This window comes from Pangasianodon hypophthalmus, chromosome 4, assembly GCF_027358585.1.
Source record: "Pangasianodon hypophthalmus isolate fPanHyp1 chromosome 4, fPanHyp1.pri, whole genome shotgun sequence".
NCBI lineage: Eukaryota > Metazoa > Chordata > Actinopteri > Siluriformes > Pangasiidae > Pangasianodon > Pangasianodon hypophthalmus.
In genome coordinates this window covers 31032391-31050412 of record NC_069713.1, presented here as the reverse complement: position 1 = coordinate 31050412, position 18022 = coordinate 31032391, and the positions used below count along the sequence as shown (strand labels likewise).

General features: G+C 36.3%; 3 protein-coding genes across 10 annotated transcripts in view; 1 reads left to right on the top strand and 2 right to left on the bottom strand.

Annotated features, from left to right (window-relative positions):
- The window catches only part of LOC113540096 (cytochrome c oxidase assembly factor 1 homolog), an 88958-nt gene that overhangs the window by 14655 nt on the left and 56281 nt on the right, over window positions 1-18022 (top strand). The window contains exon 5 of one of the 6 annotated variants that reach the window (XM_053233113.1): window positions 8085-8520. The exons of the other annotated variants lie outside the window; for them this stretch is intronic. Coding sequence (XP_053089088.1) covers window positions 8085-8109 — 25 coding nt within the window. The 3' untranslated portion in view covers window positions 8110-8520. Of the gene's footprint in view, window positions 1-8084; window positions 8521-18022 lie in introns of those variants that run through there. 6 annotated transcript variants of the gene reach the window in all.
- rgs13 (regulator of G protein signaling 13) lies at window positions 1037-3920 on the bottom strand. Its single transcript, XM_026936317.3, has 5 exons — window positions 3725-3920; window positions 3580-3639; window positions 3421-3482; window positions 3019-3185; window positions 1037-2826 (listed from the first exon to the last, which is right to left on the bottom strand). The coding sequence occupies exons 1-5, from the start codon at window positions 3793-3795 to the stop codon at window positions 2656-2658; spliced, it is 531 nt and encodes a 176-aa protein (XP_026792118.2). The 5' UTR covers window positions 3796-3920; the 3' UTR covers window positions 1037-2655.
- rgs1 (regulator of G protein signaling 1) lies at window positions 12694-16290 on the bottom strand. 3 transcript variants are annotated; one of them, XM_053233106.1, is made up of 4 exons: window positions 16131-16290; window positions 15793-15853; window positions 15133-15299; window positions 12694-14871 (listed from the first exon to the last, which is right to left on the bottom strand). In XM_053233106.1, exons 1-4 carry the CDS (start codon window positions 16254-16256, stop codon window positions 14707-14709), a joined length of 519 nt encoding a protein of 172 aa, XP_053089081.1. In that variant the 5' UTR covers window positions 16257-16290; the 3' UTR covers window positions 12694-14706. The 3 variants fall into 3 exon arrangements, with proteins under 3 accessions (XP_053089081.1, XP_053089080.1, XP_026792119.1); XM_053233105.1 differs by having other exon boundaries at window positions 15793-15877; window positions 16131-16288; XM_026936318.3 differs by having other exon boundaries at window positions 15793-15872; window positions 16131-16280.

Here is an 18022-nt window from a genome sequence, read left to right as displayed (position 1 = left end):
CGCCATCATCTACCCACTTCGTTTTTTTTTTCCTATGAAACTCAGTCTGTTATTAGGAGGAGGTGTGTGATCATGAACTGTTTAAGGTCCTTAGGCTGCATCTTTTAAATGCATAACAGACAAAACAAACCACATGAGATCAGAAACCTTTTTCACCCAAACAAGTCGTAATACATTCACTTCCTGGAAAAAGCCCAGTCTTTGTAGCCCTACACAGAAGTGACATGATGATTGAGTGCTATAAATGCTAAGATAATTGAATCTCCTGAAGTTTTTATAGATTTGGAATAACCAGCGACAACAATATGAACAACAATATAGTTACATGTTATTGGGTTTTTTTTTTTTCATGGCTTCGTAAGTTTTTGAGTTCTCTTGCACATCTACATACATACCACTAATATTCACATGTTCCCAAGACACTGAATCCCAGTACTATTCTAATTTAATTTTGTTATTTTAGCTACATCAGTGTTTTTCTATCCTACAGCCCCAAGATAAAAGATCTTAGATCTTGCTGATATTTCAGATGAAGCCTGCTTGAAGTTTCAGGACACATTTCAATGATAAAAATGATGCTGTTTAATCAGATTATCAAAAATGCCTAGCGAACCTAAATACATAACGTATCATTCATATCACAAAACCCTTCTTTATGTCTTAGTTCCTATATGCAGCTTGATGTACCTCTGAGCTGACCTTGAAATCTTTTGAATTGAACATATATTCATAATATATCACCCTTAAAATTAAGGAACCATGTACATCCGTTTCGTACGTGTGTTTAATGTACACCAAGTTGCCATCACCTGACCGAAGCGCATGACAACCAAGTTAACAGGGAAGTTGTGACAGAAACGCTCTTGTTATCCTGTGATGTGGTGTCAAACTTTCAGTTACTCAGTTGAGAAAATTTAGGGGATGTCCAAGATCTACAGTAGCATTATGGGTCATGTGTTATCAGTGCAAAATCAAACCAGCAAGCAACGAAAAAAAAAAAAAAAAAATTGACAGTTGAGCACAAGAAATCCAAGCCTTCTTGTAAGTTTTGCATTTATTCATTATGTCTTAGTAAGAGTTAGAGAAGTCTCCACAGATATATACTGGGGAATTTCAACCAGTGAAATACCCAAATAAATGTCCATAATGAAATCATAATTTAAAACCATGAACAAATATAGTACATAAAACAGTACATAAAAGTCAGAGCTTTTACACTAAAGAATTTCTTAAGCTGTCTAAGTGGGTTACTGGATGTAATTAGGCCATTTTCTTAGGAGACAAGTCCTTTCAATTCTTCTCTCTGGAGATCCTAAAATCCCTTCAAAGTCCAACATTAACCAGTACAAAAGTCTCCGCAATGGAGCCATAATTTAATATAAAAGTCATACGTTTTAAAACATATACATATATACAGTATATAAAATTCATACCTTATGCACCATTTACATAGAAGTTATTTCTTCACCTCCATAAGAGAGCTAGTGAATGTGATTAACCTGTCTTGTTTACATGTACAAGTAGAAATAACTCCTTTCAACTGACTTTTTTTTTTTTATATAAAAAGAGCCCAAAAACATTTTCAGTTCCAGTACTCATGTCTTTAAAAAAAAAAAAAAAAAAAAAAAAAAAGGCAACTTAGTCCAATGAACTACTAGTACTTTTATCTAGACCTCTGCCCATGCTTCTCTTCCAGTTTGGTAAAAAAGGAAATAATTATCTCACCACAATTATGCTGCCATATAAAACATATAAAAAAATATTGCTCATTTGAAATGTTATCTGCTTATTGTGCAATTAAAGCCGGGTTTACACTTTACGGTTTTCCGCTTGATTTTACTGTCATGGACAAAATTGGAATCATTAAAGAATTCTTCAACTGTGAGTTAAAATCAGCAGGCTTACAACACACAAGCTGATGTGCTCACTGGTGGACAGTTTAGTTCCATTGTGATCAAACATGTTTGACCACAAATTTCTGTCAGTGTCCGAAAGTGTGAGCGTTGCTCAATGCTCATCTAAAATCCACCAACAGGAAAACTGGGTCACTTTCTCCATGACCTCAGATCACGCTGATTGATGATGTAAGCAGAACATGATAATAGTACTTTTTATCATAGAATCTCACATGCATTATCATGAGTAATTGCGTAGACTGTTATAGAATTTGGCCCAGAAATGACTTTCATCATTGTGTACTGTGAGACAAATAATAATCTCAAAAGTCTGCTGAAATTTCACAGTGTTAAACTAGCTTATGATAACATCTTATCGGTGGAAGTGGTATACAAAGCTAACCATGGGGACTTTTCTCATCTTACAGAAATTACCAAGTAGCTCATGAACTTCGCATTATAGTTCCAATGACAGCTCGTTTAGCTTTTGGGGCATGTTACTCATCCATTTATGTAGTGTAGCAGAAGAGCAAGGCAGTAGGGCAACAGATGTAGGTAGAAGAGGTCAATCCAGCTGCAGGAGTGACCAATGTCAGAGTTCTGTGTATCCAGAATCCAGATCAGTCCAGATGTCCAAGCCCAGGGTCAGGGCCAGCCCTTGCCTTTGTCCTTATTGAGCTCTTGTGCTATAGTCCTTAAAGATGAGCCACCAGGTTATCCAGGTCTCTTTTCCCAAGCCGTATCTTTCACAACTTGATCCTTATGAGACTGATTCCAGAAGGGTTCTGTAGAAGTCAGAACGGAGGAACCTGGGGTACGAGTCCTTTTCCATTAGGCTAAAGACGATCTTCTGGGCCTCTTCAAAGCAATACCTCGTTGGGGTTTGGACATTCTGTTTGATCAGCTCCCTGGTTTTGTGGTCAATATTGATCTGTGGGACATTACGAAAAACGACGTAAGTCATCGTAACAGATTTATTACAAATAAAATCGCTCGGCATACTGCTTTTCAAAATGCTACGTGGATTTTAATTTTGTCATTTCAATGGATTTGCAGTGATCCGTAGCTATTAAACATTCTTGAACATGGATAACATGAAGAACGTCACAATTCTTTTTTTTACCTCTTTTGGAGCTTCGGCCCGAACGTAGCGTTCAAATATCTTCTTGGCTCTGGAGTTCAGTCTAGAGTTGCACTTGATTTTCTTGAATTCCTCGCAGGTCGTCCAGAATTCAATATTCTCATCGCTGAACTCAGACTTGAGAAAGGCCTGGAAAGTTGTTTTACCAGCTGCAGGAGATAAGAGGACAAGAGTCACTTTGTGTAGTTTTATGGATATTTCACATTTAACATTTGTCTCATTTTTGTGCCTTCATGCCTATTTGTATCTCTACGACCACTGTGCGATGAAGATCTAATGATCTGCTCATAATTACTGGTAGATGACTATCCATCAAAGATGTAGGCATTGGACGTACAAAAATTATTTAGTATAAATGTAGAACTGTGCAGTTATGGTACTTACATTTTGATCTAAGAAGAGTTTCTAGAGATTGTGACCAGAGCAGGCTCTCCCCAGGTTTAAGTCTGGTTGAAGGAAAGAATATTAATACCATATAATACATACAGCCGGTGTACAGAGACAAAATCCCATAGCAAAAAAATACACAAAAATTACACTCACTTCTCTGACATTGGGCTTCTCATGAGCTTGCACTGAAGCCGCCACTTGATGTCATTCCTCCTGGAATGAGAAAAAGAGTTTAACACATAAGTTCATAGTTTTCATTAAACGAGGCATCAAAAGTATATAAAAAAATTCAACTCACTGAGATTGTGGTGGCTTCTCTTCCTTGGTCATATTGTCCAGTTCTTTTGTGGTTCGTGGCAAGCTCGGCATGTTCACGCGGATGTGTTTTTAGCACTTAGGTGTGTTTGTGTTTGGGCTACCGTTAGCTGGTTACCACAGGATCTGAAAGCAAGAGAGGATGCAACAGTTTTTATCACCGAGACTTGCAGCACGTCATCAACTCAGACATGCCTAACCACAGAAAGCAAGAGGAAGTTTGAACTGACGCTCGTTGGCTGCTCAGGACCTGGTGAATGTGCTGCTCACTTTGTTTCTTTCTTTGACATGTACAGATGCAAATCCGCCAGTGGAAACTTCAGCAGCCGATAAGCAAATGCTGACTTTTACCTCACAGCTTTTCAGTGAGCTCTTTGTCTGCGCTAGTAGTACACAACAAACAGTGCTGCCATAGGCATAAACCTGATAATAATTGTTTATTTTTACTAGACAATGCTTGTTAACGTGTAAACATCATTTGAAATCAGCAGCAAAACATACATTCAGAAATATTCTGCTTGCTTATTGGGATTCCACTGTGTTAATGTTTTACACCTGCCTTTGTAAAATGTTAACTCATGCATAGTATGAGGGTGATAGCACTTGAGTCAAGTGGGTTACTGTATTTTATGTATAAACCAAATATTAATTGAAAAAAGGTCTTTGAGAAAGGAATGGTGTCTGTACTATAGGTGAAGCCCTTGGTATTGTGCTGTAATGGTGTCATGGTTGCAAACTTCTAACAATTGCCAGCTCATATGAAAAATAAGTGGTTAAGGTTGTTCATACCCTTTCCTCTCTCAGAATTACTCTTTCTTGTTAAAACTCCTGTTACTGGAAGGTCACAATGTTGGGCAGTGTGTCCTTGCTTTAACCTACAAGATTTGACTTATGAAAGGTTCAAAAACTAGCTTGTTCACACCAGAGAGTAAAGCCTGCTAAGCCTAGCAGTTCTTTGAGGGAAATCATGCAAGTTACTAAACCACAGCTGAATTAGTAGAAATTCACTGGAGTTGCAGGGGGTTTCTGCAAGTATTGTGTTTGGGGACAGTCAAGAAGGTCGAGGACTTTCTCTGTATGGGGAAACAGGATTGCTTCTGTGTCCTTAGGGAGGTCACCAGACAGCCTTATAAAAACCCCGTTCTTCTTGAAAGTTTCACTTCTCCTTTTGATATTCTCTCAAGTCTTGATATTTCAAGCAGAATAAGCATGATATTCACCCTTTCATCCTTGTACCTGAGTCCAGTGCAGTCCCTGCTGGATTGGTTGGCATGGATGGGGCAGTGGTGGCTCAGTGGATAAGGCTCTGGGCTAATGATCAGAATGTTGTTCAGTTCAAGCCCCAGAACCACCAAGCTACCACTCTTGGGCCCTTGAACCAAGCCCCTTATTCCTATTTCATGGCTGACCCTGAGCTTTGATGCCAGCTTCCTAACAAACTAGGACATGCAAAGAAAAGAAGAATTTTACTGTACTCTGTGTATACTTGTGACAAGATGATCTTCTTTAAAATGTAAAATTACTCAATATATTCATATTCATTTCAGCAGGAAAGCTTCTACCGTGCCCTGTACCTTGAATGTTCATTCATTCATTCATTCATTCATCTTTAATAAGCGCTTTATCCTAGTTGCAGTGGATCCGGAGCCTATCCCAGGATCACTGGGTGCAAGCCAGGAATATAACATATATGGGATTCCAATTCATCACGGAGGACCATGCAGACAAACACACACACTTTCACACCTAGGGACAATCTAGAGTAGCTAATCCACCTACTGGCATGTCTTTGAGAGGTGGGTGGGAATCTGGAGAACATAAAATAATTCCAGACAGACAGTAACCCAAGCTTAGGATCAAACCAAGGACCTTGGAGGTGGCATCGTTACCCACTGCCCCACCATGCTGTCCACATTCCTGTGGAATGTTATTGAGAACAACAATGATCTAAAATGCATTTGTACCAAAAAGGTCATATGAAGTCAGACACCTCTGGCATTTAGGGAACCAAGATACACCTGTGGTAGAAAGCACATGATATCAGCATTGTTTGTGGCATGGGAGGTTGAAATAGCGAGACTGGAATAGTTCATTTTCTATTCTGATCCTGAAAAAGGGAACCTGTTGGCCTTTCAGTGCTAATTTAAAATGACTAGGTTTGATTCCTCGTGCACATTACGTCAGCTGAAGAGTTTTTATACAGGTGACTGCACTGATATACTCTTTGGGGGGAAAAAAGGTTCTTTGCAGAGTTCTTAAAAAATAAGGTCCTGCTTGGAATGTTCTTGCAAAGAGAAACGCTCACAGTTTACTCAGTTGCAACATCAGCATGCTTTACGCTACGTTTTTGGGAACCCCTTTAGATTTCTATGTAGGACCCTAAAAAGAGATGGTTTCAGAAAAGCCTGTAACCCGTTTAGAAATCTTGAATTGTTGACCATCCAAAAAACCACAGAGAAGCGATTTTATCTACATTCATTCAACCAATTGCGCTTCTGAGGTTTGCCACTTAAGTAACTATTGTTGTATTGGTACACCCTTTGGTCATTTGTTTGAAACCTATGTAGTCCTCACATACACTATTAAAAAAGTTCCAGTTAGTATTCTTAAGAGTTTTTGGTTTATCTTTCCGAGGGAACCCTTAAAGGTTTTCTGTAGAACCCTCCAAAAGACGGGTTCTCTTTCTGAGAGGGTTCCAAGTAGGGCCATTTTAGGGCCCTAAACTTCGAAATAACCCTTGAGGAACTATTTTTGTCTAAGGGTGTGTAATCCTAATTGACAAATCACACCATCATGAGTTCTATCAATGTATCAGGGGTATGTGAATATATTCTTGAGATCAGTTCTTTTTTAGATTTCCCAAGAGCTCAAGAAACCATCACTTTAATCAGATTTATGACATACAGGAATTTTAGATTCTGCCAAAGGCCAAGAAACCTTTATAAAGCAAAACGGATGTTTTTTTTTTTTTTTTTTAGATGACCTAGACTCTTAGCACTCTGTTTGTCCTTCAGGGAGAACTCCTTAAAATTTCTATGTAGGACCCTAAAAAAGAGGGTTCCAATAAGATCCCCTTTAGAAATCTAATCCAAATAACCCTTGATCAACTATTTTTTTTTCCCTAAGAGTGCATTATCCTAATTAACGAATCACAGCCATCTTGAGTTGTACCAGCGTGTCAGGGGTATATTAATTTGTCCTTGAGATCAGCTATTTACAGCTTTCCCAAGAGCTTCAGCAACCATCAGTTCAACTGTTTTCAGATGGTGACCATGTGAAACTATTCAGTTGACACTGTTAGTTGTCCTAGTTTGTAGTCATACATTAGTTGTCCTAATTTTTTGATTTCTCCCAATGAACAAGGAACCTTTTGAAAATCATAATGAATTCTTAGATCAACTTCAACTGAACACCCTCTGTTTGGTTCATCACTCTACTCTTTTTTGTTTGTTTAAATTCACATAGCTGTCCTACTTTAGATTAACTTTGTGGCATATGTTTAATTATTTTACTGTTGTTGAATTTTACTGTTTTTTTTTTTTTTTTTTTTTTTTAAGATGTGTTTGTCGATTTGTTCCTTTTTGGGGAACCCCATTGATTTTCCTTGTAGACCCTAAAACAGGGGGTCTTCCACTTAGAAAATCTTCCAAGTAGAGCTCTTACCAAGTAGTTAGAAATCTTGAACTATTAACCAATCATTGAACCCTTGAGGAAACATTTTCCCAATGTAGATAACCAGATGATTTGTCAGCTTAATAACCGTTGGGTTTTGTATGTACAGATGTGACTGTACACACCAGAAAGCAAGGTCGGTAGAAAGGCCTGTGGTTTTCAATACATGTTTAAGAATGATGAATCGGATGTGTCAAGAATGAGGATACATGTGTGTGTCAGACAGGAAACCCTCAGCCCACTCGTTTGGTTTCACACTGACGTCTAGAGTGTATGACAGCATGGTTGCATTAATGGAGGTCCTGTGGGGTACAGATGTAATAATTGACACAGGGTGTTGCATTAGACATATTGTTGTGTAATTAAGGAACAAATTACTTGGGGGGATGGTGTTTGTACGGAAATAATCAGCAACAAGATAGTGTGATGTGGCCTGATGTGAGAGTCATTGCTACCAACTCAGAGTTGATTATTTTCCAATAGCTGCATGTTGTCTTCATTTTATACCACAGCCATTTTTTTTAAAGAACAACACACACTTTTTAACCTTTTATTGCTACATTTAATGTTAAGAGACGTCCATGAGACATACTTCCTGTTATCACTTCCATTAAAAACAGTCACTCCCTCACCAGCTTCTTTATTTCCCCTTCTTTTGTCATGTGACTAAGACAACTTATGGCCATGCCACTCTGAGAACGCCTGATCTCGTCTGACCTCAGAAGTTAAGACCACGTCTGACCTCAGACAAAAAAAAAAACAAAAAAAAAACTGCTGGTGGATGTTACAGAGAAACAAGAAAGGGCCAAATCTTCTATCCTGAGGACTTTCTCAAGGTGGAAAACTTCTCATGGTGGAGACTGGGACAACGCGCTAACACTGTTGACTCCTTCCATAACTATTAAAGAAATGTCTCCTGACAGAAAACCTCACCATATCAACATTTACTCCTTTTTTTAATCCGTGTTTTATTAGTCTGAGATTATTAGAGCAATTCCCTGTGGATGAGTTGTTACTATAGAAATGATAATGTATTAGAATGTCTTATTGATTCGGGAATTTAAAAGTGCTTTAGTATAAGTAAGAAAAATTGCTTGGGACATGTTCTGTTTGCCAGCAATGACATTAAAAAAAAATAATTAATTAAATAACTTCACGTTGTACTTGTTGTCCTTTATAGTAACATTTAATGATGTTAACAATGTTGTTTCTGTTATCGCTTTATGTTATAGCGACTATAAACAGCTGTTTCTTCACCAGCCTCACTTTCCTTCTGTTTTTTAAAGTTCGTCAGACAATAAAAATGCATGTCACTGAGCTTGTCATGTCACTGAGAAATCGTCACGAAGTGTGAAGTCCTCCATCCTCAAGTCTTTCCTATGGAAGGAATAAAGTTACAGCTTTCTCCCTGACTGTTATAAAGCACTGACACTGGAGACTCCTTTCAAAAATAGTAAATAAACTGTGTTAAGTTGCTACTATAGAAACAGTAATGTATTAAAATGACCACATTAATATAAACCAGTGGTTTTCCTTGCAGTCTGACCTACTTCTGAGGTGCAGTACTAAAAAAAGTAATCAACACCTAAACCTAGAACCCTAAACCTTTCCCTTTCAGAGAGCTTCCCAAGTAGAACATTTGTAACACACTAAGAACCCTTAACTAACCAAAGAACCCGTGAGAAATGCTTTTCTGTGAGAAGTTAAGTCATGTTTGCATGCAAGAGTTCAGTTATGCTTGCAACTTCCTGTGTTTTTTCCCTTTTTTGCTTTTCTGTCTACTTGACGTGTTCTGTCTATTTGGCATTGATGACAGCATTTCTGATAAATTCATAGCTGTGTATAAATAAGCACGCAGACAAGCCCCTAATATCAAACAAACAGAGCATGGAGACATGTGACTTACGCACTTTGGATATGAATGTGCAGAAATGAAAGCATTTCAAGAGGAAGAGGAAGCCGCCCTTGTTGATACTGTAGCATGCCACCGTTCAACTGTTGAGAACAACTTGTACAGACAACAAAAAGGGAACAGTGCAATATGCATAAAAGCCATTCAAATGAACCAACAAGTATTCTTTTGTATTACGTGCACACTTGCTCATTCTTTATTATAGAATTTTACACTGAGATACCATTGACTCTGGTGCATCATCAATGGTTTATGCTTTAGCTATAATGTAAAGTGCATGCATATTTGCAGAGATGGTATTTAATTAATCAGCACAAAGCAATGCAATGTGGATGCTGTAACACATGAACTAGTGATAACAGAGAATTTTGGTAAAGCTTAAACTAGAAAATAAAGATTATTGGGCTTTATGGTGCATGTAATAATCAGCCGAAGCAATTGCAGACTGGAGAAAAAAAAAAACATCTTATCTGCCTCTATAAAACACCATCAGTGCAGAAAGTGTCCATGTGAGAACTAAATAAAGCTTCCACTGCGAAGTGTAAATCTCCATCAGCATCAGATTACAGAGTATTAAGATAAGCATGCAAACCCGTTTTTCCATTCAGCTTGTTCAGGTACATAACTTTGCATCTTTAGCACATAACAAAAGGCCTCGCGTCAGCTCTGGTTGATTCTCGATGTGATCTCAAGTGTAGATGCAAGTAAACATGGGAGAAAAAAATTAATGTGGCATGATCAATACGCCGTGATCGCACAAAAATTTACAAAGAATAGTTCAGGAATGAAGTTCGGAAAGAGTTTTTGGATGTTTTTTCTTTTCTTCAGTACAGATACTGTGTGTTTGTGGTCTGGATTTCGCTACTGAATATCCAAGTGATCACACACTCGCCTCAATGGACATACAGACTTACTAATAATAATTTTTGACATAAATTGTCATTTTTCAGGTGAAATTTCCTTCAGATCAACAACCTATGTGCATATTTAACTACACTTTACCTTGAAATATCATTAAATCATTAAAATACATTAAAATGAACATCTCATGCTCGTCTTTTTTCCACAAGTCATCCATTACACATTAGAAAACTCAACATTTTTAGTTCCCACAGGAAGTTGCATCATCCAAATTTCCAGAAGATCCTGGGAAGAAGAAAGGGTAAATTTTTTCGTTCTTTTTTTTTCTCTTTATTTTCAGTGATATTGTGATCATTTCTGACTGGGTCACTTTGAAAGGGCGACGCTCTTACCCAAAATATATATTAAAAGTAATTTTAAAAATGCTATTTTCAGTAAATCATTAGCATGGCTTCTAGTTAACCACATTTTATGTGTTTGCTAATTTTATGCCTCAACCTTCAACCCTGTTAGTCTCATAAGAGCAAAAATATCAGCTGAGAAACCTTGTAAAAATGAGATATTACTGCCTGAGATGAAGGAACACTTTTTATTTTGCAGGTTTTTTTTAGATTCAGTGTTGAAAATCTTACTGCAAAAGAGCATGATTCAGGTTTTAAAGTTGATGCTACAGCTGTTTTTTTTTTTCTTTCAGTTCTATGGCATCCTTTTTCAGAGTCAGAAACCACAACGTGTTTCTGAAAGTCTGTAAAGTAAAATGTAAGTGATGAACGAAGTAGCTTTCATTATTCTGGTAAGCTCATGTATAGTGTGGAAATCCCACTTGAGTCTACTTATGAAAAACATCAGCTAATTTACTGTCAGTTAGCTAACTTGCTATCTTAGCTAACTTAGCTAATGCAAGTAAGATGAGGCTACTTGGGATAGCTGGAGCATACAGGCTTTTCCCAATGGTATATTCTTAGATCCTGGCATTTTGATAATAGTAAAAGTGTAGAACTATTCACAGGTTATTTTTTTTTTGTAGATTCTTGTGCACAAAAAATGCAAACTTTTGCACTAATCTTATTTTAAATTGTCCAATGGAATGGGGAAATTCTAGCTTAAAAAAAAAGAAACGATTGTCCAATTATAGACCTCAGAATTAAATCTGACACTTCAACTTCATGTTCTTTAACGTCATATTCAAATGTAATAAAATGGAGTAAAAGACCGAGTCACAGAAACAGAAATATCAAGTTTCAGCTGCTTTGCTTTCACATTTACAGCCCGCTATGTAGCTATAGTTGACTATACTGTGGTATAGTGTGACTTTCTTGACAGTGTGATGCACAGTAGCAATATCAAGCCATTATAAGGGTGGAAAGAATAAATGATATGATGGATTAGGTATAAGAAGAACACTTGTTATGTTCCTGCTTTAAAGGCCAATGCAATCTACCTTTCTATCTGTCTGCATTTAACCAGATACACTTACTGCTGATTAGCAACATGGAACTGAACCTAATTTTACTATTCTGAACAAGCAGGAGAACAAAATACAGCCAAATGATGGCAAATTGTGTCAAAATCATATTCAGAAATGGAAAGTTTCCATTTAGTGGAAGTTACAAAATGTTCACTGTTCTTAGTATTTTAAAGTTAAAAAAGTAAAAGTAAGTAAGCTGAAATGTTGTCTTTCTATGAAATCAAACTCAGTCCATCTTCATCACACTCGTTTGAAATTATACAAATTTTCCATTAGTGGATTGTTTTTCTTTTTCCTTCTTTCTTTCTTTCTTTTTTTAATATGATGGACTATGGATCTGATGTGATATTTAAATATAGTTAAAGTGCAGTGGAATGAATTGCCATTCAAGCAACTTAAAATGTAATAATTGAGTAAAAATTTCCAATGGTTGTAGGTTTTTTTTTTTTTATTTTTTAAATCAAATTGGTAGGCTATGGATTTTTTAAAAAAATATTGGACTGGATGTTTTAAATATAGTTCACATGCACAGAGTCACAACTGATTGAATTTGTAACTTGTTTGTTTTGTTTTATCAGGATTTGACAAAATCTTTGAGTATTTGAAAGTCGTGAATTAAAATGTAGGGAGTAAAATGTTCGAAATGTTCGAAATGGTATATGAATAAAAAAATATTCCAGTAATTCGAGTACAGTGATGATGCTTATATATGGAATATAGGAAAATAATAGATTTGAAAATGAGTCAGTAGTATGGATTGAGTTTGACTCTGAGGCCTGAGGGAAAGCCACTGCTTGGGTTTCTGATCAAGGCCCACAACCCTCAAGCGGATGTGTCCTGAATCTGAACTCACAAGTCACTATGAGTAAAATACTACCAAACCAATAAATGCAAATATATAACGAGGCAAGAAGCTTCCACGCCATTTTTCAGCACAGTGTTGCCACCTACCGTCCGTCCAACAGACTGTGCGTCCAGTAAATGAAAGACTGTTTCCCCTGAGCAACATTTAAATGCACTGCACTCAAAATGGATGTGGTTTAGTTACAAGGTACTTTTATTTGCAAGGGCAATTCCAAGAGAGTACGCTGTACATTCTCTTCTGAGAAAACACCAAAAAGTATCCCAAGGTAAAAGGAAATGAGATTCTGATGAAACCTCTTTTTTTTTTTTTTTTTTAAGCTAACATCATATATCAATAACTCACATCACACAAAGCATCAGCTTTCTTTGGGCAAATTTTTTTTTTTTTAATTTTAATAATCCAAAATTTTTACTACTCATGGCATGACAACATTTGATTGCGCAATTGTATACTTATACAGTACATGATGTTTTACAGCTATTTCATAATAATTATAATAATAATAATAAAAAAGACTGCTATATAATTTCGCATGTGGTATGTAGATGACTTTTTATATGTGTACCGTATCCACGCAAATAAGCAATTTACCATATGTGTGGTGGCCTGGGAAAACCCATCAGCTGGCCAGAATTGGGATTTTCAACCTGTACCATAGTTTGACACCTCAAATTTAAATAGATTTCATTGAAATGGCATGGAAATGACTGATTTCCTCAGTAAATGTTACATTTTTAAGGGTTTATTTTACATTTTAAAATGTTAGAAATGTACTTCTGATTGATATACATGCAAAAGAGAAACCAGTTTAGTTAAGCAAATCTTGTAAAAACTCAAAATTTCGCCATGTAAAGTGTTTTCTCAGGCCGCCACACACATATATACACATATTTATTAGAAAAAAAAAAGTCAAACAAAAGCATGTTAAAAAAAAACCCTTACGCTTGTTATACTTAAAAGATGACCACACCACAAACTTGACTACAACCTTATTCTACTTCGCAAACTAATACAATGTGCAGCAACCTGCAAGTTTCTGTACAATATAACGGTCCACAGAGTGATGTTTGCCAGTTTTGATATGCAATACACTCTCAATTACATTTCCTTAAAGTGCGCTAGTTACCAGGTAATAGTGAGATCGATGGTGAGTTTACGTTAGCACATTGTTGATATGATCAATCATTCAATTGGGGTGTATTCACAGAAACACATATTACAGACCTAGACCATGTGACGTACGTTTGTAATCCCGAAAAAAATGTAGCTGTAAGTTTTGCGCTACATTTTCCTGCATCAACTTAAGCTAATTTTTATCCATGTGTCAGAAATTTCAAGATTGTATATATCCATGGGAAAAACTATGTTAAAAGTTTGAATCAGCTACGTTTCCTAGCTACTTAAGAGATCGCTAGCCAGTTTTCTCTAACTATTTATTTGACAACTTCAATCAATCTAGACTATCTGCCTTTTTTTTTTTTGTCTAGCTGTACACAAAAAATTGTCATCCTAAGTTGGCTAGCTAGTTACTCTTTCATGTACAAGCAAAAGCTAGCTACATTTGCTTGAAAAATTTGTCAATCGGTGCTATTCTGACTTTTACAATGTACCTGACTTTGTAAATGTCGGATATGTCGGATTTTGAAGCACTACAGCATATTTCTAGTTGATTTTTGACTTAGCTAATAGTTTGGCGTTTCAATTTTCAATAGCGTTGTAGATCCTTACATACTTAGAAAGCTTACGTACATGATAACGTTGTAAGAAAGTACACATAACAGTATATTATGGGCTCGGGTGGTAAGACTCAAGTTTTATTATTTTATATTTTTTTTTTAACAATACAACATCTTAAGGAAATTCTGTCACATGTCTCAGTGAACAAACTTTTAAGAATCGCTGCACATCACTAGTGGTTTATTTAGGTCTCTAATATGGATGTCTGTGGTCGCTGAAATTGAGTTTTTTTTGGTAAAGGGCACTATACTGACATATTGAGTAAATCACTATAATCTATAATGAAGAGCATTTAGTTCCTCAGTTCCAAATGGCCTATTGAGAGTGGCTTTTTATAGTAGAACTCCATGGGAACTCAAGCGGTTCAGCCTGAACGAACATGTACGTGCATTTACCTGGGAACCAAACACACTCTTAATGAAAGACATTAAGAAGAAGGCAGGTGTGGCCTCATTTCTGCAGCAACCCTTGGTAGATGTCAGATTTTAAAAACCGCGGGTAAGAGTCCCTCGTCATGAGCCTGTAGATCAGAGCTTGGGCCAAGTCGAAGGTGGCCATGTCAGGCTCTGCGATCTTTTTTGATATTGTCGCTCGAGTCTTACAGTCGATGTTGATCTGGAAACAAATGGATGCTATTTCTGTTATTTCGGCATATAGAACAACAGCAATTATTATTATTATTATTATTATTATTATTATTATTATTATTATTATTATACATTTTTTTCAGCCTGGCTTTCATTAGCACATTTAGCAGCTTAGCACTTATATAATAATGATGTAGTTGTGCAGTAATTAATTAAGTAATTGCCACATTTCAATTATTCATCACACGCAACACTGTGGATCACCTCAAGGATCCGAGATCCAACGTACCTGCCTGGGAGCCTCCGTTTGTACAAACTCAGAGTAGATCCTATTGGCCTCACACGTCATTTCCGTCCTGCATGAGATCTTCTTGTATTCCTCACAAGCTTGCCAGAACATAATGTTTTCCTCACTGTACTCGGACTTCAGGAACTCCGTGAAGGCATGCAAACCAGCTACAACAGGAAAAAAAAAATCCAGAACAACAGGGAATCATGACGTAAACTGGGTTTATGTAAGATTCTTCTGTGAAAATAAGGCTGCATTTTGGGTGTTGGCTTGTCATTGAGAAGACGCAAAGCTCCTATTTGAATGCTGACGCGCAGATTTGAATTATCCAAAGCACCTTAAAACAAAAAGCCTTCAAGTATTTCAGTATTACTTTTGCTTTTTTTTCCTTTGTAATTTTTTTTTTTGAAAAGATTTCAATCAATTAAACAATGAGTTTTTACTATACATCACCCCAAGTTGAACAGATATTATATATGAGTACACTGGAAGTTGAACCACTCTTATATGATGATTGGCTCTTAATGGAAGTTCAGTTCACGACTGAGAAGTTCAGTGTTTGTTTTTAACGTTGTCTTTTGCTCTTAAATTGGAATTGCGCTCAAGAACTCAACAGAACACATGATAAAGACTGAATGAAGATAAAACGTAGCTTCTTACCTGGGGACTCCAGTAGCTTTTCGATCGACTCGCTCCAAACTGTAACATCTTCAACAGGTTCCTTGGCAAAGCAACAAAATCTACCCTTCAAAATTACAATTAGATCTTTCACTAGTCACATAGGCTACAAAACCAGGATTACCTTACAACCCCGAGCATTTAGCATGAAATTCATTTCTCTAAATTCTCTCATTAAAAAGACATCAGACAACACATTTCATATTGAACTAGCAAGAAATATACTACAATTTTTTTTTTTTTTTTAAAACACAGCCTGATCAGTGCATTAAAGTGCTATTACATGTCCAGAGTACAAATTGAATCCTAAACGAACTCACTTTATGGCCATCTTTGCCACTCCGGGTGTTCAGGATCTGCTTGCCGCGCACTCTGCCAGTGTGTGGGACTGTCGAGTGGGTCTGAACAGGACTACCTCCATGAATAGAACGCATGGAAATGAACATGCAAAGCTCCGTTTGGGAGGGTCACCTCACCGCAGGACCTGTGGGGAAGCCTCTTCCGATCTAAGTTAAGGCCCAGATGACGCCATGCCTAACACGAGAACTTCCATTTAGTCCGTGGAGGTGAAGGGGAGGGAGGGGAGCAGCGATCTGATAGATGAAGCCTGAAAAATATTTTAATAAAGAAGGGTGATCCATTACTGAAACGACGTTGGGCAAAATGTAAAAAGCTCTTTCTTCCTCCTTGTGTAATTCATCAAAATACTTCAGAAATGAAACATCAGGTGTGTTAGTGGCCTGTTATGTCGTTTCTTATGATTTTTACTGCATGACAATTACTTTTCAACTTCTTCATTTTATTATTATTATTATTATTTTTTTTATTATTTTAATTTATTAACCATCATGGAAGCAGGCCACTAATACGCAAACCTGAAGAAGAAAAAAAAAAAACAACAACTCACCATGTCCAGACGTAAAAACACACTTTTGTAGTTACAGTAAAATCCAAAACGACATAAAATTATATTCATTTATTTTATTAGTCAGGCCATATATATTTAATCCAAATGGGAATATTATAGAATTCATTATATTAAGTATATTAAGTGGCAGCTGAATAAATTTTTTTAAAAATAAATTATAAATGAATATAAATTATTCAAACTTTTGAACTTTAATGTAATTATAACTATGTACCTTTATGTCTGAATATTGCTTTCAGTTCTCAAGAACACATTTCTTTTTTTTTTTTTTTTTTTTACTTATATTTAAAAAAGGATGATTAAATCTTCTTAGAGAAACTGAAAATTGTAGTTTACACCTTTGTCAGTTTTGGACATTAACGTAGCTTGATAAAAAAAAGCCAAATTTACAGAGCATAGTTGCATTGAAGACACAGAGTAACTATTTATATATTTATTGACATTAAAACACACTAGTTAAGTTAAATAATGTGTACGTAAATGTACAAATTAGATTTAAAATTTAATACCTAAGTGGTTAATAAGAAAAAAAATGTTTAACCTAAAATAGAATGATGCTAGAATTAAAATTCTTCTAATTTGAGTCATTGTGTCTCATTAAATTCAGTTTAATGAATATGTTTTCAAATATGTGACTAATTTCATCCCTGTAACTTTCCCAACAGCTCTGATTCACACTCCTGTGCACACACACACACACACCTGTGCACACACACATCCTTGAGCGTGGGATTTCTGCGCTTATTAGTTATTAGAAATAGAAATAATTCAACTGTATTGCTCTACAGTCTTAACTGCAATAAAGCTTTTACCTTAAAGTCTTGATTTTTTTTTTTTTTTTAATCCATCATTTCCTTCATCTATAGCGACTTGGGAGATAAAAATTGGTAGTAGTATAGCAAACCTAGATGAATTTGGACGCAAAGCTTTCTCTGTAATCGTTCTTATGGATTTTGCTGCTATTCATTAAATTCATATTCATAGTCTTTTCAATTTCAGATGAACTCTTCAAGATTTATTTGACTCTTTGAAGTACAATGGTTTATTACTAAAAGCACTTTGATTAAACTAATGTAATGGTCTGGTTTGGCTGGTCAGTATACCCTTAAAGCCATCGATCAAACAATCGAATCAAAAAGCGTGACATTAAAATCGCTGAATGGAAATCTGGCCGTAGGCAAATGGAGTGTGGTGGAAATCATCGTGTCTCCTCCGATTTGCCTATTGTACAACATCGACCTCGGCTCACTGTAAACCTGCAGCCGACGCCGATGTCATATTTTC

Coding starts and splice junctions, on each gene's coding strand:
- rgs1 (XM_053233105.1), bottom strand. CDS start 16,256: ATGTTCATTTCCATGCGTTCTATTCATGGAGGTAGTCCTGTTCAGACC. Junction 15,300..15,792: donor AAAGCTACTGGAGTCCCCAG/GTAAGAAGCTAC, acceptor TTCCTGTTGTAG/CTGGTTTGCATGCCTTCACG. Junction 14,872..15,132: donor AAACGGAGGCTCCCAGGCAG/GTACGTTGGATC, acceptor ATTTGTTTCCAG/ATCAACATCGACTGTAAGAC.
- rgs13 (XM_026936317.3), bottom strand. CDS start 3,795: ATGCCGAGCTTGCCACGAACCACAAAAGAACTGGACAATATGACCAAG. Junction 3,483..3,579: donor AGAAGCCCAATGTCAGAGAA/GTGAGTGTAATT, acceptor TCCTTCAACCAG/ACTTAAACCTGGGGAGAGCC. Junction 3,186..3,420: donor AACTCTTCTTAGATCAAAAT/GTAAGTACCATA, acceptor TATCTCCTGCAG/CTGGTAAAACAACTTTCCAG.